This window comes from Astatotilapia calliptera, chromosome 11, assembly GCF_964374335.1.
Source record: "Astatotilapia calliptera chromosome 11, fAstCal68.1, whole genome shotgun sequence".
NCBI lineage: Eukaryota > Metazoa > Chordata > Actinopteri > Cichliformes > Cichlidae > Astatotilapia > Astatotilapia calliptera.
Genome location: NC_137432.1, coordinates 21,901,500 through 21,928,888, shown reverse-complemented (window position 1 = coordinate 21,928,888; position 27,389 = coordinate 21,901,500). Strand labels below are relative to the sequence as shown.

The 27,389-nt window shown below is 41.7% G+C and overlaps 3 protein-coding genes across 7 annotated transcripts; 1 reads left to right on the top strand and 2 right to left on the bottom strand.

Annotated features, from left to right (window-relative positions):
- Positions 1-1,049: 1,049 nt before the first annotated feature.
- l3mbtl1b (L3MBTL histone methyl-lysine binding protein 1b) lies at positions 1,050-13,761 on the bottom strand. 5 transcript variants are annotated; one of them, XM_026184165.2, is made up of 22 exons: positions 13,458-13,761; positions 11,915-12,046; positions 11,536-11,731; positions 11,208-11,421; positions 10,968-11,097; positions 10,760-10,811; positions 10,249-10,343; positions 10,053-10,157; positions 9,783-9,954; positions 9,618-9,709; positions 9,350-9,501; positions 9,037-9,113; positions 8,562-8,647; positions 8,361-8,471; positions 8,152-8,266; positions 7,803-7,902; positions 7,078-7,272; positions 6,869-6,970; positions 6,712-6,776; positions 6,460-6,632; positions 6,100-6,162; positions 1,050-2,497 (listed from the first exon to the last, which is right to left on the bottom strand). In XM_026184165.2, exons 2-22 carry the CDS (start codon positions 12,020-12,022, stop codon positions 2,369-2,371), a joined length of 2,532 nt encoding a protein of 843 aa, XP_026039950.1. In that variant the 5' UTR covers positions 12,023-12,046; positions 13,458-13,761; the 3' UTR covers positions 1,050-2,368. The 5 variants fall into 5 exon arrangements, with proteins under 5 accessions (XP_026039950.1, XP_026039949.1, XP_026039952.1 ...); XM_026184164.2 differs by lacking the exon at positions 13,458-13,761 and adding an exon at positions 12,884-13,418; XM_026184167.2 differs by lacking the exon at positions 13,458-13,761 and adding an exon at positions 12,884-13,418 and having other exon boundaries at positions 11,208-11,394.
- Positions 13,762-14,503: 742 nt separating this feature from the next.
- On the top strand, positions 14,504-17,117 carry LOC113031769 (putative transmembrane protein 244). The gene is made up of 6 exons (XM_026184172.2): positions 14,504-14,663; positions 15,080-15,165; positions 16,063-16,136; positions 16,221-16,346; positions 16,438-16,482; positions 16,575-17,117. The coding sequence occupies exons 1-6, from the start codon at positions 14,631-14,633 to the stop codon at positions 16,667-16,669; spliced, it is 459 nt and encodes a 152-aa protein (XP_026039957.1). The 5' UTR covers positions 14,504-14,630; the 3' UTR covers positions 16,670-17,117.
- sgk2b (serum/glucocorticoid regulated kinase 2b) lies at positions 17,043-21,715 on the bottom strand. The gene is made up of 12 exons (XM_026184170.2): positions 21,350-21,715; positions 20,961-21,036; positions 20,794-20,863; positions 20,660-20,685; positions 20,376-20,433; positions 19,242-19,325; positions 18,869-19,000; positions 18,633-18,745; positions 18,033-18,252; positions 17,788-17,943; positions 17,620-17,709; positions 17,043-17,539 (listed from the first exon to the last, which is right to left on the bottom strand). Exons 1-12 carry the CDS (start codon positions 21,414-21,416, stop codon positions 17,378-17,380), a joined length of 1,254 nt encoding a protein of 417 aa, XP_026039955.2. The 5' UTR covers positions 21,417-21,715; the 3' UTR covers positions 17,043-17,377.
- Between the last annotated feature and the right edge of the window lie 5,674 nt (positions 21,716-27,389).

Here is a 27,389-nt window from a genome sequence, read left to right as displayed (position 1 = left end):
ACTTTTATAGAACCTTTATTTATGCAGTTAAAAAAAATCTCATTAACATTAAAAATGTCTTTTGTAAGAGTAAGACAGCAGAAATGGCAGCAAATATTACAATAGTTCAGTAAAAATATTGTAAGTGGGGGAAAAGGACCGGATTGGTTATAATGTGAGTACAATAACACAGAGTTATAAAGATACTTGAAAAAACATATAATCTTTTAATTCTATATATAACCCCTTTGTAAACGCTGTTCACCGAAGTCTATTTACCAACATACGTAAAGATATTACACATAAAAAATACACGGAAACATTGGAAATCACTTTTTGGCAGGCAATCACTTTTTGGCACAACACCGGCTCTCTCTTACCCTTTACCCGCCCCTGTTGCTTGTCTCGTGTTTCTATGGTGTATTGATAGTCATGTGCTTTTGTGCTGAGGTGTTTTTTCTTTTATCAAACTGTTCTCCCACTAGGAGCTCAGTCTGAGTGGAGTTTTTTTTCTCCTCCTCTTACCTCATGTAGTGTATTTTCGTTGTTTTTTTCCTATCAGCCTACCTTCTGACATGTCTGCCCAATGTGATGTTTGTGTAAAGTTGGTCAGAAGGTTCCTTTGTGAGTGCGCATGCGCCATTAGCGTGCTGCCTGCTGTAACCCCTAATTTCCCTCGGGATGAATAGTATTCTGATTCTGATTTCAATGGCACAGCCTACCTGAGTGTTGTTGACCACATTGTAACTTTCATACAACACACCATATTCTAAGGCCCAAATAATAAATATGTTTCTTGAACATAATGAGTTCACAAACAGCGCCTGTAGAATATGGTGGGAACAGGGGATTCACAGCTGACCAATCTGCAGCAACTGTGTGATGCTGTCATGTTAATATGGACTAAAATCTCTAAGGAATGTTTCCAGCACCTTGTTGAATCTGTGCCATTAAAATAAAAAAAAGGGGTCCAACCTGGTACTAGCTCTGTGAGTGTAGAGCAGTTTTAGATTGTCTGTGCAAGTGTGTGGGAGAGGGTGAAATGTCCAGAGTCAAATGAGGACAGCCGATAGTGTGCATCTCATTTATTTTCACCCATTCAGACTTTCCAAACAGCCAGAGCTACTTCGGAGCCAGAATGGCGTACCATTAACCCCTTAAATTACAATACATAAATAAAAGCTGTTTGCATATAAACAGTTGCTGATGTACACATTCCAACTTGCTGAAGTACACGCAGATTTACAAGGACACTGAACATGTTTGTTGTGGGTGTTTTCTTTCCTCTTTCTCCAGAACTATGAAGCAAGGCTATTTTTTTGTGTGTTTTTTTTTTTTAAAGTTTACTGCCACAGCGTCCTCTCCTGTAGAGAAGCTTTTGCATATCCAAACAGGAGTAAACTCTTGTAGCTGTATACTATTTACACTGTAAAAAGACCAGAGGTTAATCTGAACCAAGAACATTGTGACCAGAAACAACAAAACTGAAAGCTGTGTTTAACATTCATATTCATGGAGCGTTCCCAAAAAAAACAAGTAGAAGAACAGAGCTTGTTCCACCTTAAAAAAAAAAACCTCCAAGCTTCCTTAATTCAACAGTTAGCCCTTGGCCCTGTTTGTCAAAAACTCCCCCCCCGCCCCGCAATGACCAACCAACACAAGCGGGATAGTAGGAAATTGCATCCTCACTTCTCAAACACACTTTTACACACTCGTACACAAACACGTATTTTTAACCATCCCTCCCTCCCTCCTCATTCAACTTAAACTCCAAATTCACTCACGCCCTTTGGGCCCGTGGAGTGGCCCTCTTTCTCCATCTACAGGAGAAAAGATGAACTACATAGTGCTTCTGCTCCACTGAATTTCACATTTAAAAATGTCCCACCGCCTCACGATTGTATTCTGCAGCTTAAACAACAAACAAACAAACAAAAGAAAAAAAACAAACAACGTGTGTTCTCAAGTAAGTCGCAACACAAAAAACGTTTCATTACAGCTCAGATTTTTAAAAAATGCAACAGAACTGTGACGCAAAATCCAATTTGTTGGCTGTACAATGTTAAGAAATCTTGAAGGTGCTTGTAGCTTCTTCTTCTCCTCCCTTTTTTTTTTTTTAAAGAGTCAGTAAACAAACACGTTATAAGTTAAGGGTTCCTCGGGGTATGATGAAAAACTCTCCCTCAGGCTGACCAGGGCCGTCCATCATGGAGAGAGGAGGGAGGAGAGATGGACGTTTTTTTGAGATGATGACTTCCGCTTGTTTCTCTTGTGTAGCTGTACCATCACAGAGCTCAACAAGTTAAACTTGTTCTGGACATTTAAAAAAAACAAAACAAACAAAGTCTTTACTCGAGCGTCGAGGAACAAGTCCCACTGGAGTCGTGTTCTACTCTTCATCGGCGTTCTTCAACATGAGGATGGAGTTGTAGATCTTCAGAGCGGGTCCTAACTTGATTGACAGGATCTTGACGATGTCTGCTTGTGTGAGCAGCAGGAAGGCCTCGCCATCGATTTGCTGAAGAGGAAAAAAATCAAGTAAAGGCTTTGTTACTTTAAAAGAATTTCTATTGTACGCTGGTTGACGCACAAACAGTATGAACACAGAACACCTCCAATACTAGAAGCACTAGGAGGGGTCAAACCAACAGCAACACTTCTTAACTTTTAAAGTACGATTTGACAAAATAAGTATTTAGGATCAACCTTTAGGTGTTATGAGTTTTGTCAAAGATTTTGATTGTTTCACTACAGGTCATGAAGTTAAAATACACATCAGGATAATCTGATAAGCAAAAAGAAATAATGATCAACTTAACAGCTAAAACTTCTAAAAAAAAATGCAATTATTACAAAGAAGAAGATGCAGATAGAAGAGAAGAAATAAAAAATCAAAAATGCAATAAATAAACAAATAAATAATTATTTATTTATAAATGAATGAATGAATAAAGTACCTTGTCCCCAGGTGACCGGGCAAGCTCATAAATGATTTAACTTCTAATGTAAAGTCTGCTGTGTTTACAAGAAACGATTGATAGCCAGCGTTAACAAAGCAGGCCATAGAAAGTCACCAGCATCACTGAGGGGGGAAGATCACACCCCTAACAAAGTGTCTGCACTGAGCCAGGTTTTCCTCTCATAGCGACGAGGTTTGCTGGATTTGAGGAGAGTCTGTTTATTTGCTGTTTACGTGTCAGAAACTGTTTGGTAAACGTAATTTTTCAGACAGTTTTGAGCGATACTATGGACAGTGAAGTTAGCATAAACACCAGGAACACTGGAAAGTCTGGTTGTTCTCGACTGCATCGCTGTTTGGCTGTTTTTGTACAGCCGGGATTCTCGGTCTGCTTCACGTGCTGGCTTTTTTCCCCATGCGGCGTCGCTTTTGTGTAAACAGCAAAATTCAGCCGAGCAACATTTTGAAAAGTACATCTGAAAATTGAAAGTCTGAACCTGGAAATTGTTTCCACTGACAGTCACCTAAATCAGTCTCACTGATCAGCCTTTCAGAGTTCCCCATCTTAAAGTTTGTTAAACCTGCTTGCTGTCTTACTGTAGCTGTGATATTTAAATAAAGTTAAACAAAACAAAATTAAACATCAAAAAAAGCTCATTTTAGAGAACAAACGTGGCTGACATTTTTATTGTTTTATAAAAATCACTAAGGGTTTGTTTGCCATTGGTTAACGTGCAACGTAAATCTGAACTAGCACAGGGATTTACATTAGTGGACATATGAATTGTTTTGGAAGCACTAAAACTGAGGCTCTTTTTTCTCTCATTTTTCAGTAGAACCTTAAATTTATGAAAATATATGCAAGATGAAAAAGCTGGAGACTGCATGAAATTATGCAGTCAGCAAAAAGGTGTCCGAGAAGACTGCAAACCATGACTGATGCAAAAGAACAACATCTACGATTTAATGTGCAGCTATTTTTAAGCCAGCTTTACGCCAGACCACACACACACACACACACACACACACACACACACACACACACACACACACACACACACACACACACACTAAACTGATGAAGTTGCTTATTGCTGCCACTTGTATTCCCTTGTTTATTTATTTATTTATTCATTCATGCATGCTTTCTTCACATGTTCTCAAATGCAAAATAAGGACCTCTCACTTGTTCCCTTCACAGGAAATGAGCGAGAGCCAAAGCAGCTGTTGGATTAGAGAATAACCTCATTCATGTCAGCAGGGAAATACACACGTTTGATATTCTGAACAAGGCTAGGAAGTAATGGGAAAGCTAAACTGATTGAACCTCGGTCAGTTAGGTATTGTCCGAAGTCCTTAGTTGATTAATTACTCAGTTAAATAACATATAAGGACTGATCCAGAAAAAAAAAAAAGAATAACCTTCAACAGCATCTGCCTCACATCCAAAGCAAGTTCTAAATTGATTTGTCTAATGATAAAGCATTAAACAATAATCAAGAATGAGCAGTTATTAACTAAAGCCCTGTTTAAAGCAGTTTTCTGTGCTGGGCACCAGCATCTCAACGCAAAACAAATGAGCGTATACTTCTTACAGAAAGGTTGTGTGGGCGAGAGCCAAAACATCCACGACCATTATCCCACTCTAGTAATGTAAAATACAGTGGGTGGATGAGCAGGCAGCCACATGCCACACGGCCCGAGTGCATCAGCTCAGGTTCGAGTCCAACCCGTGGCCCTTTGCTCCCTCTCTCTCTCCCCACTTTCCTGTCTGTCTTCACTGCTTCACTATCCAATAAAGACAAAACACCAAAAAATAATGTAGAGGGAAAAAAAGAGGCTATAATTCGCTGGAAATCAACCGATGCTGAATCCGCCAAAATAAGGTTTATCTAATTCTAATTCTGTTTTGGTGATCTCCTTGGCTCCCTGTTTCACTGTATGTGTTTACACACTAAGAGAAAACACACACACACACACACACACACACACACACACACACACACACACACACACACACACACACACACACACACACACACACACACACACACACACACACACACACACAGATTGAAACAGGGAGCAGAGGACACCAGTAAAACAACACACTACACAAGTGCACATAAATCAGTTAGGAGGTTGGGACTGCTTCTCCTCCTCCCATGCAAGCCTCTGCACGTCCTCCTTCACTACATCCATGATCTCTTTCTGAGGTCTTCCTCTTTTCCTCCTGCCTTGCAGTCCTTATTCAACAGCCTTTGTCCAGTCTGTCTACTGTCCCTCCTCTGCTACATCTCCAAACCATCTCAGCCTTGCTGCTCTAACTCTGTCTCCAACCGCTCCGCCTTCAGGTCACTCCCAGTGAAATCTTAACATTACCAGCTTGGCCTCCTGTCTTTTTTTCTGAGCCACCCTCATACGTCACAGCAGGTCTCAGCACCTCTTGTAAAGCCTCCCACTTCACTCTTACATGGATCCCCTACATAAAACACATTTTAATTTCAAACTGTTCTGGAATATCTGCTGAACTCTCCAGACTACACTCTGTAGTGATTCCGCTGAATTATGTTCTGTGATGGCATGTGTGATGGTACTGTACCCTACATGCAAAAAAACAAAACTCCCAAAAACTCAGCTTTGCTTTCTTAGATGAATTATCAATAATACATCTTGACAATAATCAGAGCCATGATCAGCTACTTCTTCAGTGACTCCATCGTACTGCAGACAAAAGTCCAACTGCAGTAAGCAAAGTCTGTCCCTGTTGTGCTCTGGGGCCTCAATGAACTTGGTGTAGCAGCACATGGGTCAGTTCTCCATCTGCTGCAGGTTCTGGTTAGTTTCCCTCCAGCTCACAGAGCATCATCCACACTGGGGAGGTGGGAATTTTTCTGACCGCACGAGAAGAGACTTTCTACAGAGCCAGCTGACTGATATTGATGACAGTGGCTAATTAGCCCGCCAACAGTGTAACAAAAGACGTGAAGGGACGGAGCCTGCCTGTTAGTGGTGGCTCAACTTTAAAAATAAAAGTGAGCGGACTGTCTGCTAGCACTTCGATTGCAGAGGCATCGATCCTTCAGAAGTTTCAGTGTACATGCCATGTGGCTTTTACTTTCACTCTCACTTCTTTTTACAAACCATCCTGAAGTGCTTACCTCTGTTTTAAATGTAGCAGCATGTTCTTTGCACCCTGGAAGCCCTTTGACAAAACCAGCCACCTGAAGAACAAAGAAAATAAACATACAGAAAACAGCTTCAGACAAACGTCGATCAATGCGTGTTTATCTACTAATCGTGATTCTTTACATGCCTCTATTGACCCTCAATCGTTCACCTGACTGCCAAAATGAAGGCTCCAGCTCACCGCGACACCCAGAAAAGCCCTTACTGAATATTCATGCACAGTTGCGGTCTCCCTGAACAACTAGCCGCCTTCATGTTGGATGAGTGGATTCAGAGTTTGTGTGCCTGCTTTTCTGGTGTTTACACAGTCTGAGTGTCTAAGCATGTCTAACCTCCTCGGCACTCCAAGTGGCCACTCTCTTGGCAGTCAGCCCCAGGACCTCAGGCAGCAGCTGGCAGTGTTTGTCCCAGCAAAGAGCCACCCGATGGGGAGGCGAGGCAGAGATGCCGGGGGAGAACACCGACTCGTGGAGGGCCTGCTGGAGGGAGATGGCCTCTGGAGAGGCTGAGGAGAGTTAAGAGGAGTCAGTGGGAGGAAGTGAGGGTATGAGGTACGATTCCTTCTGCACTTTTTCCTCGCTTACCTTTACTATCGCCAATCTCCTCTTTGACATAATGCATTTTTAGGTATTTGGGAACTGGAGCTGTCCTGAAATGAAGACCAACGACAGAATGACTCCTTGAAACAAACAAATCATATCAGGCGCAGCGTAGTGTGAGGCTATCTTGAGCGACAGGTACCGTTTAGGCCTTGTTCCATTGTGGCTTTGCTCGGTGGCTCCACTCAGTGCCTCTGCCTGGCTACTGCGTCCTGTACGCTCAGCTGCCACCGTCGCCGGTTTCCTAGCAACACAGATAATCATTGCTCAGGTACAAACCACTACATATAGTTGCATGCAAATCCCCTGATATGATAGGAGCTGTTAAAGTATGTCGACAAAGGATTGAACCTGTTCTGGGCGTCCTCCGGTCCTTCGGGTTGATCTTGCGTCGAGGAGTTTTGCGTTGTGTTGTTTGCATTTGGGTCAGGGCGTCGCCCACGAGGATGAGGCCCGCTGAGGGTGGGAGGCCGCTCTCCGCTGAGACGGTCTGGCAGCAAACCCTCTTTGTTCAGATTCACCTCTGAGTAGGGACAGCTCACCTGACTGCACACAGAGACGCAAACATCGCTGGGACACACAGCCTTTATTTTTTTAAAACTCCAGTAAGAGGTTATAACACAGACAACAGAAAGGCAGTTAATATCGCCTCGCCTCACCCTCCTACATACAGACAAACACACAAGTAACACATGTAGAGTGCTGGCAGCCCACACAAATAAAAGCAATATTTGAGAGCCTGGAGACGTCTCCTCTTTTAGTTACTGTTAAGACGTGTTTACTACACCTTAATATAACAATATGACATTACCTGACGACTGACTGGACAAACAAAAATGGAAATGGTGATAATTTATTGAAATCCATTTGGAAAGTGGTGCACTTAAGAGTGTTAAAAGTATTTTAAAAACAGGATAGAAAGGCAACACTGCAGCGACTGAGAAACTATGACAAATATTCCCTGAGGTAAACCGGGAGAGCAGTTGGGGAAATGCATAAAACATCTTAAATGAAAATGGAGATGTAAGACATAAGAGTTGCAACAAAAGACGACTGTGAAAAGTTGAGCTACGAACGTGTAGTGAGTCCCATAGCGAGGTCCCCTGATGTGCCCAACGCCGTTGCATCCCGGGGTAGGACATCCTTGTCCTGGAGCAGTCACTAAATCACTGGAGCCTGAAATACACACACGCACACACACGGGAAACTTAATAAAACTATGCAAACAACCATCCATTCTGAATTCATTATACATTCCTCTTAATGTCTTATCCAAGTAAAATAAAGGCAGAGATCAAGTGTGCTGACTCATCTGTTGAAATTAGAAATCTGGCAACCTCACCCTCAGCACCCAGCAGGACAGACAAGGACAGTCTGTGTGTCTGTGCGTGTGAGTGTGAGAGAGAGTCGTAAAATGTGTCACACCGTTAGGATATTGTAGTGGGTGTCCAGTTTTTTGACACCACCCGACAGGATGCAGATCTGGGCAGTCGGTTTCCACCCAATAGTCGTACTCTGAACTCCAGCCATCAAAGTGGATCTGCAAGAGGAGGGTAAACAAGAATTTAAACAAAGGCTGAGCACAGAAAAAAAAACAAACTCAAAAAGCATCACCATGAAGAGACATCTCCCACCTTTAGTCTGTGGTCCTCTGTGTCTGCTATAGTGGCAACACGAATGAGCATGGGATTCCTCTTATCAACCGCTTCTACTTTCATCCCAAACTGGAAGCCATGCAGAGGTCGCTGAAAAAAAACAACAACACAGAATCACATGTCTGTATTTAGACTACTGTAGCACAGTACCGTAAATATCTGCATACTCGTATATCATACCACTTTGAAAGCTCGTGCAGGAGCTGCCTGTGTGCCCGTCTCTTCCAGGTATTTCTCCCAAGAGAAACTCTTTGGTTCCTTACATTCTAAGGAGAGGAGATAAAGACTCATTAGGTGCACTGGATACTGCAGACAGACACCATGTAAACAAAGCCATTTCTACAGGTGTAACAACATTGCCCAGCAGGTTAGAAATAGGTGGCAACATGGGGATCTACAGGAAATTACATCTTACTATTAATACACTTAGCATGAGCACATTTACTTTCTACAGAATAATTCATCCGTGGCTTTGTTATCAGATTTTACTATTTCAGGATTCAAGATTTTTTTTTTTGTTGTTGCCATTTTTATTTATTTTATTTATCATTTTTTATTTAGCTGGCCTTTAATTAATCATCTCAGATCTTACAAGAGTTGGGTCCTACAGTATATTACATTCATACTGACTCACACGTGTCTTGGTCTGTCTTACCAGCTGGAGTTGTGAGTGTTAGCTCAGCCTCTTCACAGTAACCCACAGGGTGGATGTATGGACTGCTGGCATCACACCTTAAAACAAACACAAGTAAATGGGCGAACGATAACACCGGGGGTTTTGAAAGAAATATTCACCAATAAAAAGGTTCAGAAACTCTTTACTTACAATGCTAGTCTGTTTATTTAAAATACAGTGGCATGCTGTCTTCAGTAGACAGGCACTAAATTAGCACTGCTTTCACACGGATTCAAATCTCCAGCTGCCCTCAAGGCAGACTGGCGAACATCTCTGGGTAATAATCTCTCACCAGTAATCATGTGTGTCATCCCAGTTGTCAAAATGAATGAGCAGGCGGTTGTCGACAACGGCAGCAATTGTTGCTACACAGATCAAAGCAGGATTCTTCCTGTCAACCGCCTCCAGTTTCATCCCAGCTCTAAACCCGGATGGAGTCACGGACTAAAAACAAACAAACAAAAAGACAATATGCATTTAGCCAATTTAGCCACACGGAGCCAATAAAATCCACTGAATCACAGAACCATCTGACAGCTTCAGATGTGTTTAACACTCACTGTGTTGAGGCTCTTAAAAAGGTGTTTCGGGGCCAGCTGACCCCTGCAGTTCTTCACGTACGTGCTCCAGTTGAACTCTCCATCCTTACAGCCTACAACACGACAAGCCCAGTCAGCTGAGTTGTGACCCAACTTTGTTAAAAAAATAAAAAATAAAAATTCTACCTTGAATTTCATGTTTATTGGTGGTATTCTTGTTACCTTTAGGCAACAATAACTTGTGTCCGTTCTTCTCACACCAGCCGGCTGGTTTCAGATCCCACGAATCGGCATTAGCCCAGAAGTCATAGCATTCTGGATATCCGTCAAAGTGGAGCCTCACCCTGTAACCTTGGATCTGGGATGCAAAGAGAGGCAAGCATCCATGAGTCAAAGTCTTTATCTAGAAAAATGTTATAGCGTATAGGTAACATAGTCAAGCATTAGCATTAGTACCTCCGCAACACTGAGCACACAGAATAGAGACGGGTGTGCCGGGTCAAGTCCCTCCAGCTTCATCCCCACCTTAAAACTGTTCCTGCTTTGTGGAAGCGACTGGTGCTGCAAGAATAATAACAGCATAGGTCAGATAAACAAGACTGTGAGCTTCTACTTAACAGGGTACAAATAGCAGGTATATGCAGGTTTTTACCTCTTTGAATAGTTTAACTGGAGCAGCGACCGCTCTCTCCTCTTCGAGGTAAGAAGGCCAGCTCCATGCACGTTTCTTATTGGGTGGGGCAGCAACTAAAGGTTGGGTGAACAAATAGTGACATATTACGTGTTGTATAAAGTGTATGCCAATGACACACAATGCATATAAAAACAATGACTACATGGATGTATTCTAGGCAGTTTGACAATTTTCTTTCTATCGAAGTCCCTATATAAAAATGGGCAAAAACAGCATGCTCATAATATTGGTTTAAGTCTAACCAAATTAATAAAAACTCATTCTTCATTCCTGCTTTCTGTCGCTCTGAGAAATACATTGCCTGCAGGTTTCATGAATTGGAAGATAATGCAAATGCTAATCAAAAAATCTGACAATCAAATCAGAGGACAGTCTCAAAAGCTGAGAATGTATCACCAGCTAAACAACACAACAAAAAACTGATTTAGGGCATTAACAGATTCTAATAATGTTTAGAGCTTCATCATACCCAGCTTGGCAATTTTGGCTCCTCTCCTGCCCTTTGTAGCTTTAGCCTTTTCCTACAAGAAAAAAGCAGAATGAGCAAAACGTGTTACACAGGACTATCACAACTCTTCTCATCCTGTAGATGAGAGGAAACTTAAGCCTGAACATCTGGTATGTATGTAGCTCTGAAGTTGACCACCGAACACAAGTGTTGATGGTATATTCCTCACCTCTGGTTCTTCTTGGTTTTCTTCCTCTTCCTCACCAGAGTCCATGTAGATCTTCCTCTTTTTGCGCACACGTTTGCCAAGTCTCTCTCCTTCTACTGCCTGACCCTCCCGTGCTTCTCCCGGAGACGATCTTTACAAATACAAAGAAGGTGCACATGAAACAAAAAATATTAAGTTAATCTAAAAAAAAATTAAATGGGGGGGAGGGCGTTATTAGAGATAACAGAGGCATGGTTTTACCTGCCACTGGAAGGCTGGGCACAAGCTGAGCAGCAGAATTTCCCCTGCAGGAGGGCATCCCCAGGAGCACGGCCACCGCAGGCCCGGCACCTTGACAGCTCCCCATTTGAGCCCAAGTTTGCACTAGAACCAACTTCAACACTGGGCCCAACCTCCACACTGGGGCCCTCCATACTGGGGCCCTCCTCTAAAGACAAAAGCACAGGACCAGGAGCTAAAGGACGGAGGAGAAAGAAGGGCTGAAACTGAGGCCGAAACGTAACGTAGACTTTAAAAACCAAACAGTGAAAGTCTTCATTATAAAAATGACAATCATGTGCCATCATACCTTTAGCTTGAGACAATCCTGGTTTACTCTGATTGGCTGAAGCTTTGCTTGTCCCTGTCTGTGACTGGCCTTCAGGTGGAGGGGTGGGCGTGTGAGATGGTGCGGGGTCCAAGGTCTCACTGTTAGGCTCTGCCTCCTGCCCTTTGACCTCTAAATCTGTGACAATCTCAAGAGTCCGAAACTCGGTCAGGCGGAACTGAAAAAAAGAGACACATTCCTATCAGCCAAGTTGGTGTGCTACTATGGTCCTGATTATGAGTTCAGCCTGAGAAACAGCTATACATACAGCCTCCTCCCCCTATAAACAAATATTTGCACAAGCAAGAAAGACCCTGGACCGAAAAACAACAACAACAAAAATCAGTGATATCTTTTGTACCCTGATATCACTGCCTGGCAGCGTTGCAATGCCATCCTTCCAGTCTAATCCCATCCTGTCAAACTCAGCTCCCTGGGAGGGGCCATCACTGGGTGGAGTGTCAGTCATTCCCACTCTGCTGATATGACCAACCTGCAAAGAGTCACATGGAAAGGCATGGTATTATGCGCACAGTCTGCACCTCTGACTTTTACGCTTCTGTTTTCCAGGCCCATTGTTTCCCTGTACATGATAACTGCAGTGAGCCAAGCGGTCCCCTACGGCTTGATCAGCGAACTGATTCCGATCACAAATGCAGTTTTTATTCCTCCCTGCACTTGTAAACAGCTCTGCGCAGCATCACCACTAGATGGCGACTGCGCGCTGGCGTGCAGGATACACCATGCACTTCGATTTCAGACAAAACAGTCAATAATAATATTGTTTTGCCGGCCAACTATCAGAGAAATGCGAGCACAAACGACCCCATTAGGGTAAACCTTAGTCCAGATCATTGACAAAGAAGAGGAAAGACGTCTCAACTTTAAGTTAACCAGACAAGTTCGTCTTTTCCTTGTTTTAACAGTATCTCTTAAAACCGACTGCTTGCCTGGCAAGGAGCAAGTGAGGGGCTCATTTGTTTATCAGCTGTAAGGAGAACACTGTTTTCTGCACTCACTGGCCAAACTTAAAAACGTCTTTATCCGCTTAATAATACGATATAACGTTTTAGTCCCGACGCATGTTCAACACTGAATTAAGGTTATATTTTCTGCTTGCATCGTGGTCACAACCGTGTCAAAAGTAAACAACAATCAGAGCTCCTGGATCTCGGTTAAGTTAGACTTTGCATCCCATGCCTCAGTTTTATTCTAGCCATAAATAAAGTGTATGTAAGAGCGCCCATGATTAGCATTCGTCTTATACAAAATGGCGGAGCATAGGAAGAGGCCACCAACACGTTTAAACTATGTTAATTACTCAAGTTACCATTTTAAACAAATGCCGCAAAGCTGCTACACGTTAAACAAAGGCAAACGCTTGCTGTGTAATTTCCTGACTTGGTGTTTTCATTCACTCTGGCCGTTTTTCTTCACTTTCCCCTTGTCACGGAATGTCAGCCCAGGTTGCTAGCTAGCGCTGACATAAAGCTAACAGTCGCTAGCTCCACTCAGTTCATATGAACTGAGGGCTGCTATAGAGGGCTAGCCGTAGCATTGAGACTGGATGCAGAGCCAGCTATAAGGACGATCTGTAATAAATAAGTTTCCCGGTTAATAACAATAGGAAAACGCATTTGCAAAATGCAGATACATCACAGAATATCACGCACACTCGCAACAACACCGCGATAATGTTACGAGCTTTAACATTGTTGCTTGATTAATTTCTTCAATAGAAACTTGGAAAAAAACGATTTATTCTCGCCGTTTTAAATCAGAGTGGAAATAATGGAAACTGTCGCCAGTTTACAAAAACGAACGCCTGCTTTTCAAACGCCGTCCTCGTCAACGACAACAAATGATTATTAACGCCCGTATTGTTTAACAATTGTGGAACTCACCTCGTTTCTGTTTTAACTCTTATTTAGAGCTGGATAGAGTGGTGCGCATGCGCGCAAGACGCGCTGCCTGACACAACTTTGGGTCTCGGAAAAGTTAAGTTCACTGCTGGTGGTCAATACCGGGCCTGCGTACGTTCACAACGCGCCCCAAAACTCGATTTAGAGCCGGTGTAACGAGAATTATCCGCCGGACAGGGGCTCCGGGTTCCCCCTTTGACCTAAACCGCCTATAAAAGCGTTAAATACGACTGTGTATGAGCGGAGCGCAGGGAGCACAGTGTCTCCCCCATAAAGAGCCGTGGAGGAGCCGTTGGTTTCCCCGATGGTCAAAAACTGGTCACTTCCCACTTTTTAAGCACACTCTGATCACTGTAGTAGCTCGTTTGGGGCGGACATATTCAGGACACAAGCGTTAATAAGACTACAACCACCGGCGCTAACTATAGATATAAACGCTCAGGCCTGTAATATCACTTGAAAAACGAACACAATGGGGCTGTTAAACCCGAGACAGTCAGATGGAGTGTACTGAGGTGTGTCAGTCTTACATCTCACATCTTATGCACGGAAATATCATCCGACTACAATAAGGGTGATGCCATCACGTTTCATAACACAGCGAGGCTGCTGGGTGCACGATTTATTTATTTTATTTATCTATTACTGTGACAAATGATCAATTTAACGCAACACCTGACCACACAGGTGCCTCGTCTGGTCACCACATGGGCTTGGAAGTATGTACTGGGTGCAAAATCACTCATATTCAACCAGAATATAAGCAGCTAACCTGCCGGTATAAATCTCCCTGCACACTGGGCGGCTTTCCACGGTAATGGCAAGGCTGTAGATGCGAGGTATATCCCCCCAAATGGTAAACACCTGGGCTGGGGAATATAACAAATATCCACGACAACATACAAGTGGCACATACAGAGGAAAGTCTTTATTTTTTTCAGTTAAAAACAAATTTAAAAAGGCCGCCCTGATACGAGGTGAAACGAGTTCAGCTGGGCTGTAAAAGCGGCGGCGCTGCTCCGCGTCTCCTGTTGGCCGCTAGGTGGTGGTAGGAGTCCACTTTGTTAGGAGGAGAGCTGGGGGATTTAACCGAGGTCGTGCAGCCTGCTGCAGCCCACGTTATTTGGGAATAAAGCATTAAAGGGAAACCATGCGATGGCATTCAAAGGCAGAGCGGTCGACTCGAAGGTAAGATGGGGAAATCGTGTGCTGTGAGATTATCCGACTGTCCTGTGGATTTTCAGGCGTTTCTGTGAGCCGTGGATCGAAAGTGGGAATTATGTGCGGTTAAACAACAGAATAAGCTGGCTATGACAGGCTGTTTTATATATAATGTAAACACACACGTTAAATATGTATATCATACCTCTTATATATTATAAACCAGCAGCAGGTCGGGCTGCAGCACATAAAAGAGCCTGCCTGTCTGCCTGCTTACAGACCACGCATATCCCTCCCACTGCAGGGATCTGCGTCTATAATACTGTGAGAGTGCAATCCTCAGCTTTAGGTGGTGTTTGCTCGTGTTGCGTTATATGGAAAATATGTAGCGTTGACGGACAAGAATCTTTAAATTACGCCCCATTCTCTATCCATCCCAACAGACCGTGCTCCTCAACCTGCTGCTGTGTCTGCTCATATTTTACTCGCTTTTCTACATGATCGGGAGCGTCTGCTTTGGTGCCTTCAGGTGAGAGCCACGCACGCGCAAGGGATCGAAAGGAGGGTTTGTCTCCTATAATAACTGGAAGTATATTGATGATTATAATAAATAGCAACAAATATTCAGAATCCAAATGTCAAGATTCTGAATAAAAAAGTCAGTATTTTGACATTAATCTCTTTGAGTTCTAAAATTAATGTCAGAATTGTGAGGCTATTCTGAAATTAACCTCAGAATTTTGAGATTAATGTCAGAATTGTGAATAAAAAAGTAAATATTCTGACATTAATCTCAGAATTCTGAGATTTCTTTTTTCTCTGAATTCAAAGATTAATCTCAGAATCTGAGAAAAAAAGTTACACCAATCACACACATCAAACAGACTACAAACTGCACTGCTATGCTATTTTTCTTTAACTACATTTAATAAGGTATTTTTTATTATCCTTTTTAAATGTATGACATTTATTGTAATAGTTTTCTGCACAGTCTCTTTAATGTATTATATTTCTTTTTATGTTTTTGTTGGTATGTTTTATTGTATTCCATTCAAACTGTTATATATTTTACTTTAATTTCTACTTATTGCATTCATAATTTTTCTGTTTGAGCTCCTTCTTTTGGGGAATTTTTAACTTATTGACCTATTTTGTTTCGCCATATCGTATTATGCTCAAGATGTTCTACTTTACTTATAGGTCATTCTGCATTATTTAAGCTATTTACTCTTAGGTTATTCTACTTATTGGTCATTTTACTTTATTTAAGGTATTTACTAACAGATCATTGTACTTATAGGTTATCCTTCTTTATTCAAGATATTCATTTAATAGATTATTCTACTCATTCTACTTTAAGATATTTACTTATAGGTTGCGCTTTAATGTTTTGTCTGCTGTAACTTTATCATATCTCTCATCTCAGGTTGGACCACTTTGATGGACTGATTCCTTTTGACTTTAAGACCGAACCTACCGAATCCAACTCCAAATACTTGGGTGAGCACACCTAATGCGTGCAATGCTGTCGACACAGAGTGGCAGCTTTATACACATAATCTATTTTCTCTTTTCTTTTTCTAGTGAACCTCCTGTCCTTGGAGCTCACCTACTTTTGCAGTGGCCTTCTGTTTGCCGCAGTGGTGAGGAGGCGGGTTTGGGACTACGCTCTCACCGTCACACTGGTGCATGTAATGATCACCAGCCTAGGTGAGCAGAAATGTATCGGTGCATCTACCCAGGTGCATGCTTGAATAACCAAATGCATTGTGTAATGACACGTTTTGTTTCCATGTTGCAGTAATGTTGGAGTTTCCTACTGTGTGGCAGTGGTGGCTGGCTTTAGGTAAGACAAACACTGCCAGCTCATCGGTTACTATCAGTCTTAACTTCATGAGGTTAGCTGTTTCAAATATGTCACTCTTCATTTTTCCCTAGGCAGTGGCTTGTTTCTGATGATTTGCAACGGTCAGTTGATTGCTTACTTCACATGCCAGAGTGAGCAGAGCTACGCCTCCTTCAGCATCTACTGACAGACTGAAAGCCACCCTCCCTGTGTCCAAACTGTTCCACAGTCTTGTGAAGTGAGGTAGAAAGGATCAGAACAGATGCTCTCCTTTTTTCTCTTTTTTTTTTGAGGGGAAGACATCCATTAGCTTCTCCACAGTGATGGGCTTTTTCTGTTCATCACTAAAATTAGACACCAAAACACCACACGTGAAGTCGGAGCTGGGGTCCAATTTGTGTTTTAGTGTTGCCAGTAGGCTGGCATCCTGTTGTTGTTTTTATCTAAACACCGCATGGAGATGCTTTCTGTATTTTGCTCTGTCACTATGCAGCAATAAAGCAGCCAGTGAAGTATTTTGAGTGCACTTGTAAGCTGTGAATGTAATGTTAGAATGAGAATTTTGCAGTACACATTGTATATTTTAATATCCTGTAAATGCAAAGTGTTGAAAAATAAATCTACTCCAAACTGTTGAGTGCTTCATATAATGCATTAAAGCAGCGAGGATGAAATAGTGACCAGCCCATTCCATCATCACGACCACATATTGAATTAACATCAATAGCCAAAAACACAAAACAAAAAACAAAACATCCAATGAAACATACAGTATGTTGCACTGTTAGCATAAAAATCTTTTTGCTCAAGTTCTTAAAAATAGACACCCACTTAAAAATTAATGATGTAAAAAAGAAACAACTGAACAACCGCGCCCCCGGAGGATTCGGTGTTGTTATGAAACCGGCTCTGCTGCCAGGTACTCCACAGGGTTCATGTAGGAGAATCCTTGGAAGGCCTCGCTGACCCCGGCCTCCTGGCACATGTCGTTCACACAGGCAGGTACAGGTTGTCGTGTAAACGCTGGGTCAATGTAACTGACATCCCAAGGACCAGCCTGAAGAGGAGAGAGGAGTGAGCCATGTTCCCTCGGTTAAAAAGAAAAGTGCGTCGAGCTCATTTCTGATTCACTCGTACCACTTTTGGGATGAAAGGGGGTCTGATTTTTCTGGCCAGGAGGTCATCCCAGTCGATAGAGGCGAAGAAGGGATGTTCCTGCAGCTCCGCCTGGAAACACAATAACAGTTAACCCTTCTGTGGCCATGTTTCATTACTGTTTCTCTTCTTTTTAGCTGGGGCACTTACAATGTCACAGCTCGCTCCTAAGCGTATGGAGACATCTTTTTCCAATAAGCCCTCCAACAGTGAGCAGGCAGCTTTAGAGATGTCGCTGCGTAGCTGCAGAGGGCCGTGAAGGATGTTCTGAAACATTTGCAGTTTACTGCGACTATAAAATGGAGGCTGTGAGAGAGAGGGAGGGGAAGAGGGAGGTGGCTTAAGGTGAAGATGCTGATGATGTAAAGGATAGAGATCACTGCACCTGCACTCACCAGTCCACAGATCATCTCATAAGCCACCGTGCCGAGTCCCCACCAGTCCACAGCTGGGCTATATGGATGGCCGTGTAACACCTCTGGAGCAAGGTACTCCGGAGTGCCACAGAAGGTGTGCATGACCCCACCTGTGGCCACACCTTCTTTACAAAGCCCAAAGTCAGTCAGCATCACGTGGCCCTCACTGTCCAGCAGGATGTTCTCAGGTTTCAGGTCTCTGCATAAAAACAAAGAACACTGAGTCCTGCAAAATCTGACATTAGCTGTCATTTCTTTGTTAGTTTCCTTTAGCTTCACATTGCTTTTCCTCACTCTTTAATTTTTAATGTGGCGCCGGAGAACATGGTGGATTTGAGTGGGAAAATTTCATTGGGAATTCTCTGCATGAATAAATGAAGCAGGCAGAACGTGGTCAAATCAAACATGCACAAAGAAAGAGAGAGAGCACAGAGGCGAGAAAAACTTGGAAGGGTGACTATGCTGCCGCTTTTCTAATGCTGTGTTTTCACGCATATATATATATATATATATATATATATATATATATATATATATATATATATATATATATATATATATATATATATATATATATACCTGTAGACGATGTTAAGAGAGTGGAGGTAGCCCAGTGCTGCAGCCACCTCTGCAGCATAGAAAGCAGCTCTGGGTTCTGGAAATGACCCCTCTCTCTGCAGGTGGTAGAAAAGCTGAAAGCAAAGCAAGGAATTCAACACAACAGCAACACCTGCACTTCTACAAACTCATAGAGTACACAACAACTAAACATCTGAATGCAGAATATTTTGAAATCCTTAATCTTATACACTCACCTCCCCTCCATTGACATAGTCCAGGACAAAGTAGAGAGTGTTTGGTGTCTGGAAAGAGAAGTGGAGTCCCACCAGGAATGGATGCTGTAGTCCTTTCAGCAGTACACTCCTCTCAACCATCACATGCTTCTGCTACAGAGACAGAACACTGGATGGATGGATGGATGGATGGATGGATGGATGGATGGATGGATGGATGGATGGATGGATGGATGGATGGATGGATGGATGGATGGATGGATGGATGGATGGATGGATGGATGGATGGATGGATGGATGGATAGATAGATAGATAGATAGATAGATAGATAGATAGATAGATAGATAGATAGATAGATAGATAGATAGATAGATAGATAGATAGATAGATTACCTCTTTCCTCTTGACAATCAACTGTTTCTGGAGCACTTTCACGGCATAATAACCCCCTTGTTTTCTATGTCTTGCCAGCAGCACCTGTAAAAGTTTGAATTTTCACATTTAATCTCACAGCACCAACCTCAAACACAGCAACTTACAAGGTCAACCAAATCTGGGGAAAAAGTTCCCATCTGACCCCGTCAGCATCAGAAAAACACATTTTACAAACTGTAAAAACTACAACACAGCTGGTACATTTTTACCTATAACACAGTCAAGCTGGAGACAGTGTAGAGTAGTAAGAGTAAGTAATTCTTGTGTTTTTTGGCTTTGTTCTGGTATTAAATATTTTTGGAAGCGTGCTCATTTGTTTATTCTTAAAAATTATGACATATCTAGGTCATGTATAGTGCTCTAATTTCATCATATGAGAGGAAATATTGAGATGGTACGAGCCAGACCCACAAACACAAAACAAATAGCTGAAATTAGTGAGTGAAAAAAAAATGTCCTGGAGCTGTTGACGCATCAGATAAGAATTCAAGAGGTACGATGTCTAGAGAAAAGAAAGAAATGGACTGTGTTTATGTGTGTTTATGTGTCAGAGACAGGGCGAGGACTGAAATATTGATGTTACATGAACAAACTGCAGAGACGAGGCAATCCAGGTTGTTCGTGAGTGCATGTAGGTGTTTTCTGTTTGTTTGTAAGTAATAAAAAAATGACAGTAAAAAAAACTGCAACCAGCTGTTTTACAGCGACGAGTTAGATTTGTGACTATGTTAGAAAAGTATTTTTCCCACAGAATGGATCACGGTTGGGAAATGAGCGATTCCTAAAGCTGTAACTTGTTTTTGACCAGCCACCTCTCTGATATCATGATATGAGCACCGAATATTTGTCAGAAATTAACATCCAGGGTACCAGTGCTTGTTTGGTGCACTGATGCTTAAAGCTGGTCACTTGGAGTGGGTGTAAAACTGATTTAAAAGCAGGTTTTAACAGAGCCTAAATGTGTTTTTCTGTGCTGAGAATTCGCTGTGGATCTCTCCTCTACTGAACAACAACAAATCCTCATGTTTCAGACCAATCGGCTGTCTTAAAGGGGGGTCAGGGGGGTAGGTGCTGAGCATTTTTTTTCCCCACCTTTCCAAAGCTTCCTCTGCCGATGACTTTGAGGTAGTCGAAGTCTGATGGTTTCATCCTGGTTAATACAACAGCAGAAAACAGTTAATAATGCACGTCCGAGTACAAATAAGTCATGCATAATAATTGGATGTGAATGCATGATAAGAAATAACTCTCAGGTTGCCTCTGGTGAAGCTCATGAATGAGAAAAAAGCCTTCTGGCCACTTTATTAAGTCCAGATTGTGCATCATTGACAACATAGACGAAATATTTCCCGATGTAAAGGGAGAAAATGACTTACTGTGAGGTTTCTGTGTTCGTGGAGCTCTGAGGAAAAGACATAGAGGGACAAAACGGTCAGGAGGTCAGCTCAAGTTTCATCTTCTGTCAACACTCAGCAAAGACTTTAAAAAAAAGTCTTCTCTCTGAACTCACCAAAGTAGATTTCTCCTCCTTCCCTCTCCCCGGTTTGCTTTGTCTCTGCAGGATTTTCTCAGTGTCCAGGCTTCAATCGGGAGATCGGACACAGAATATGAGGGTTTGTTTTATGAGGTTCAACACGAAGGAAAAAAGCTGTGAAAAAATTACTGTTGCCAACTTACTGTTGGCAGAGGTGCTGGCTGGAAACAAATTTGTGCAAGAAGTCACTGAAGCCCACTTTCTTCCCCTTGAGCAGAGCTGTAGCACAGGAAGAGGGTTAGTCCCTTACATAAGAGGTCAACAGCTGTATTTACTCAGCAGAAGGTTGGTGGTCACTTTATCACCGCACTTCTCTCAAGTGATCAAACTTCTCTAATTATATGGAGACTTTCTGAACCTTTCAAGCCAAGATAAATAATTTTAACATTGTGGTATTTTATGCAGTAATGACTAATTACTCTCTTTTGGCCTCTTTAGCTTTTATCTTTATATTAGATGTTATACACGAGCTTGCTTTAAGATCACAGGTAAAGTAAAGCTTATCTTAAATATTTATATTTAATGTTCTTACCTGAGAGAAACGAGACAAGGCCTTTCATCTTGGCATAGGTCATGGGCCTTTCTTGAGACACGGTCATCTGGAAAAGAAAAGAAAAAACGACCAGCTGGTTTAACTTGAAAAATGAAAATTAAAAAAGAAAATATCTGAGGAGCAGAGCGCAGGTAGCTGCTGCTGAAGGCACACGGGTGGACTGTCCTTCTCTGAGGTGCCCTACTTGTCTCACGTCGCCCCTGACCTGCCGTTCAGTTTAAGGACCGGTGACGCAGGGGAGACGCTGAATACCAGTGAAGCTGCGTTCAAGTGCCCTCGGAGATATCCAAATTATATTACGCGTGGACAACCGTAAGTTACGACAAGCCACTGGCCAGCAGTATGTTTCATTTTTCCTCGGCAGCATCTGGGACTCTCGTTCCTGCATTAGATTGCATAAGCGTACACCAAAGCCTTTTAACGTTTAAACGGTCTGCTGACTTGTTAGAAGTCACCAGTGGAAAATATATCTGTAAGTCATTTGTAAATCATTTTTTTAACATTAGAATTCCAGTAAACCAAAAACTAAACTACAGTTTTCTTTATTATCTATTAATAGTCAATAAATTCTTAACTTTTACTAGTAAAAACAAAAATTACAGAGGTCTATAACTGTTTTTCATAATGTTTAAACGAGATTTTCCATTTCAGATCAACAACCCCATTTCAGACGTGTCACCATTATGTCTAACAAACAAAGCGAAAGACAAACTCTGACTATAAAGTAAGCAGTGCTGTACATGTAGCTAATAGTCCCAAATGCAGTTAACTTACCACAAATTAGCCAACATGGAATTATAGCTTTATTTTGAATGAAGTTACTGATGCCTCGAATGGGTATTTTTCACTAACAAGAAGTTAATTGTTGATATCAAGAATGGACTTTTTTAATGGCTAAAAATTAAATGTAAACCCTTTACTGAGTTGTTAATATCCACATATGTCAGCTGGTGTTACATTACATATTAATACTGCTGATGTACAAAAGTATTGGGTCATGCCTCTTAATCGCTGGATTAAATAATGCTGTGGGATTGTTTTTCTGGGGGTGAGTATCTGCTGAAGGGAAATCTTGAACGTGAACAATCCTCTGCCTCCAACTTGGTGGGAACAGTTTGGGGAGAAGGTTTTTTCCCTTCCAGCACGACTGTACCCGGGTGCTCCATAAATGAGTGGATGAGTCTGGTCTTGAAGAATATTATTCGCCCACACAGGCTGTGACCTCAACCCAAATGAATACCTTTAACATGATCCAAAGAGGAGAATGTGGTCCAGGACCAACATCAGCATCTGACCTCACAAATGCTCCTCTGAATAATGAACGTCCAAAAATTCCTCCAAACATACTCCAAAATCTTGAAAATTCTCTCACAAGAAGCTCTAAGTGTAATATGTCGGTGGCCCAGTATTTTTGTCCACATAACATGCTGTCAAAATAAGCTCCTGGCACTTGAATGCAGCACAGGGGAATCGTGCGCTCTCAGGCTGACCCTGCAGGGCCCATGTGGTGATGTCAAGGGAACTTTTTAGTAACTTGTAACATTTTTTTATGATCCCATTTACTGCTGTATGGAAGCTTCCTAAGAAATTCCAGCCACCAACATTTAGAAACCACCAGCATGTCATAGAGTGGGTGACAACACTAGTACTGCAACAGTGTTGATACTGTATTTAGAATAGGATAAATAATGGCAGTTAAACTGTGAACAAACTGGTTCATGTTACTCCAGAAGGGCTTTTACTCAGAGACATAATTTTTTATGAGAGCGGAATAGTTGCCCTCGGTTTCCTTTTCAACATATAGTAGCTCAGGGAAACTATACCCCAGTATCATGGCAGCTTTCCAACACATGGCAAGTCGGTCATTCTGTCTCGTGGCTGCTTGATGTCTGAAAAAACTGGCAAGGCCTGCTATGTCGTTAAAGAGTTTTATGCTTGTGATATCTGATCAAACCCATTTCACATTCATAGTAGCTGCTTGTTCCAGATATGATTTACATACTGAGGCTGTGTGAAATTCAAATCTTCCTGTCTGAATTACATAATCTAAATTGATATGAACACGAAATTATATAATGAATGGAAATAGCAACCAGGTGGGTCTGGCACAGGTTGTGGTAAACAAATTCTTATGGAAGAGGCAGAGAGATTAGAAAGAGATGATAGAAGAAATTTAAAAGTGAGAAATCTTTACATGGTATGCTACACTGTAGTACTTGTGAGATGATTTAATAAATCCCGCAGTGTACAGTTACCAGATGGAAAAGATCAAAAGAGTCGTGTCAGCAATGAGAATAAGAGGGTGTGAATTAAATGGGACATGAAGTTCAGATACTGAAATAACTTCGAGTTTGTCCCTCTGTCTCCAGTGTCTAAATTTGGAGCCGTGGGGTTCGGAGTAGAGCTGGTACAGGGTGTCTTGATTGCTGTTACAGAAAGTTGATCCTGGGATAGCAACAGGGGGAGATTTCCTGTGGGGTGGGGGGAGGAAGGGGAAAGCTAGAAACCCTGTCACCCCAAAGTGAACCAGTCTATGCTGGTCTGATGGACTGCCCTCAGTCTGAAACCTCTTGTCCCATCACTCTGACGGCATCGGAACTGGTCAGAGCTGGTTTTACCTTTCCAGGTCACACTGAACGCAGGTCACACATCTCAGCACTCCAAAAGCAGTCCTAAAAGTGCGTAAGCCCACAGCACAGACTCCAGATCAGCCTGCCCAACTGAACAGAGGAGGGTCTCTGTGAAGCAATGGAACCGTGAAGCCAGGTGATCATGAAACCAGATAACAAGTTAAAACAGGCATATGCCTGTAACTTGGGAATAAGTTGTGGGAGTAAGTTGTGTTTCCTAAAGTGTATTTGAGTACATTTTCCCTTGGTTTTCTCCTTGGCATTTGCTCTTTAGTACAACACTGAACATCTGTTAATTTTAGGTTAAGTCAGCTTGCCACATGCTGTATGACAAATGTACCAAAAGTGGACACAATGTAAATATAAATTTACAATGAATATACATACAGTTACAGTTAGAAATTTACATCCAGTCATTGTGGTATGAATGTCATAACAACTCTGGTCTCTTAATGATTTCTTTGAACCTTGAGAAAAGAAAAGGAGAGACTGGGTTAATTTATACAAAAGGTAATGAGGGAAGTGGGAGCAGGTAGGGAACACAGCTCCAGGCAGCTAACCAAATGAGACAGGGAAGTAAAAAAACACAAACACAGAGCAGCGCTTACCAAAATAAAACAGGAGGGAAGACAACTGAATGGGGAAATGGGATTAACTTTACACAAATAAACATAGGAATAAGGAAGACAAAAATAACTAACACAACGATGAGATTGAAGGAACAGAACAGGAATGCTAACAGGAACTAATAAACCCAGAGTCCTCTATAACTAAACTAAGAACATGAGGCTAAAAGATAAGGAACCTATACTAAACATGGGGTGATCGTGGCTCAAGAGTTGGGCGTTCGCCTTGTAATCTGAAGGTTGCCGGTTCGAGCCCAGGCTTGGACAGTCTCGGTCATTGTGTCCTTTGGCAAGACTGTTGCCTACTGGTGGTGGTCAGAGGGCCTGGTGGTGCCAGTGTCCAGTAGCCTCACCTCTGTCAGTGCGTCCCAGGGTGGCTGTGGCTACAATGTAGCTTGCCATCACCTGTGTGTGTGAATGACTGGATGTGTAAAGCGCCTTGGGGTCCTTAGGGACTAGTAAGGCGCTATACAAATACAGGCCATTTACCATTTACATGAGGACATAACAAAACTTAGGCACAAGGAAATACAAAATAACACTATAACAAACTATAAAATAATAGAGAAAATGAACTTCAATAACTTTGCAAAACCGAAAAGAAAATAATGGACAAACAAAAAACTCAAAACCAAGAACCTAACGCAGAGGGACCATAATAGCTCTTCTTCCAGGGTGGAATGATTGCAAAGCTTTAATAACTTACAAGAAGCAAAAGTTGGGCCCATAAGTCTGGATTTATTTTGGATTTTCCCAAATTCACAAAGGTTCAAATTATTCACACAGGGTCAGATATATACATATACCCCCATTGTTTGACCACTCTTCTTGGCAGAATTGGTTCATTGAGTTCATTTCCTGGCACAAACCCAGCTTTTAAACGATCCACAAATTTTCAATAAGGTTGAAGTCGGGACTTTGGGAAGGCCATTTCAAAAGCTTAAAGTTAGCCCGTTTTTATCGATTCCAAAACCAGTATTGATGTGTGTTTGGGATCATTGTCCTTTAACTGTCCAAGTTTCAACAATCTATCTATTGATTTAAGGTGAAGCTGAATAATTTGAAGGCAATGCTCCTTCTTTATTATTCCAACCGCTTTGTGCAGTGCACCAGTATCACTGACAGCAAAACAGCCCCTGATCATGGTGCTACCACCACCATGCTTGACAGCTGGTACAGCGCTCATAGGTTTGAAAGCCTCACCTTTACCTCTCCAAACATGCCTCAAGGTATTATGATCAGACAGCTCAAGCTTTATCTGGTCTGACCGTTATACTTTCCTTCAGAAGGCATTTGGATGGATGGTCTATGCAGGAAGCTGAACATTTCAGTCAAGCTTGAAGGTTTAAAATTTGGAGCTTGGAATTTGGCTTGTATTTTGGTTGACATCCTCTCAGTCCATGGTGGTGTAAAACTCTCTTCACTTTGGACAGTGACGCTTGACACATCAAAATAACAATTATTTGAACTGATTGTAACTGTCCCTGAGACAGTTACAATAAAGGTGTTGGTTTTATATGTTTCTGTAATAGATTCATGTTTAATTTAATTCATTTATTTGTTGGAAAGGGTTAACATTTATTAAATGAGATAATAAAAGTGTAGCATTTATTAAATTACTTGTCTATAATATGAGGTTACAAAATAAGGGTTTGTTAAAGATGTAAAGTGCTGTAAAGTTTGTATGAGGAGGTGTTTGTAATGGTCACATGGCCAGAGTTTGGCTGAGAGCACAACCATGGCATTGTGGGTCAGAACTAGCATGGATACAGAGCTACAGATGCGGCTACAGCCACAACATTAATGTTATTCTGCATGTGGTCCAAGAGGCGCACACGTCTTCACGGTGGCTGAAAAGAATAACAGAGAGAGAAATAAACTTATGAAGACATCAGTATGAAGCGTGGCCATTCTTTGTTGGACGCCTGTAGTTACACTGATGATCCTGGAATGTGTAGATGTTTAGAAATGGCTCCAAGAGACCTTCATAACTTGTGTAAATCCATAATTCTCCTTCTTAGATCTTTGCCAAGATCCTTGAAGTTTCACATTGTTCAGAGTATTCTAGCGATGGCTGTCAAACAAATCCTTTTTTATGTTGGCAAATACAAACTAACTGTTGTAGTCAATCATGTCAATAACTAATGAGAAGTTAATAGGTCATGGGCTCATCAGCTTAAAAGATATTGTAGAACATTCAGCACCGCTTATAAAAAGATTTGAGTCTGTGTATGTATTACAGCCTGTGTATATATCTTTTGACATGTGTGGATTACAGAAAATCCGAAATTAACTGAAACATTTTTATTTTTTAACATAATTAAAGATATCGTACAATCATTCCACCCTGGAAAACAAACAAATAACATTCATGCCCATGCGTGAGACCACCTGCATGAGTTCGTTAATGTTGACTTATTAAGCTCTGCTCTACATTAGTAATCTACAGATACTGTAAACATATATATATATATATATATATATATATATATATATATATATATATATATATATATATATATATATACTGTATAATCACACTGATACTGAATATTGTATGAGGCGCTATTGGTGGAAGTCTGCCCTGAGAAAGAACATATGGTATACAATAATATGGCAAGCTTAGTTGTGCCAGTATATAGTAATAATAACTTGAGTTTAGGTAGAAGTCAGTGAGTGTTGTGGTGTTTAAGTCATGAAGTGTAATAAAAGAGGTGATGAAACATGTATCAAACATATTTAATTCATTAGTTTCGTTGACAA

Bases quoted from the DNA above. Each gene is read 5' to 3' on its own strand.
- l3mbtl1b (XM_026184164.2), bottom strand. The intron at 8,648-9,036 runs GTAAGACAGACC...TCCTCTCCTTAG, and splicing joins AACACTCACAACTCCAGCTG to AATGTAAGGAACCAAAGAGT. The intron at 8,472-8,561 runs GTATGATATACG...GTTTTTTTTCAG, and splicing joins CTGCACGAGCTTTCAAAGTG to CGACCTCTGCATGGCTTCCA.
- LOC113031769 (XM_026184172.2), top strand. From the start codon at position 14,631: ATGGCATTCAAAGGCAGAGCGGTCGACTCGAAG. The intron at 15,166-16,062 runs GTGAGAGCCACG...CTCTCATCTCAG, and splicing joins GTCTGCTTTGGTGCCTTCAG to GTTGGACCACTTTGATGGAC. The intron at 16,483-16,574 runs GTAAGACAAACA...ATTTTTCCCTAG, and splicing joins GCAGTGGTGGCTGGCTTTAG to GCAGTGGCTTGTTTCTGATG.
- sgk2b (XM_026184170.2), bottom strand. From the start codon at position 21,416: ATGACCGTGTCTCAAGAAAGGCCCATGACCTATGCCAAGATGAAAGGC. The intron at 17,944-18,032 runs GTGAGTGCAGGT...TCTCTCTCACAG, and splicing joins ATGAGATGATCTGTGGACTG to CCTCCATTTTATAGTCGCAG. The intron at 17,540-17,619 runs GTACGAGTGAAT...TCTCCTCTTCAG, and splicing joins CCCCTTTCATCCCAAAAGTG to GCTGGTCCTTGGGATGTCAG.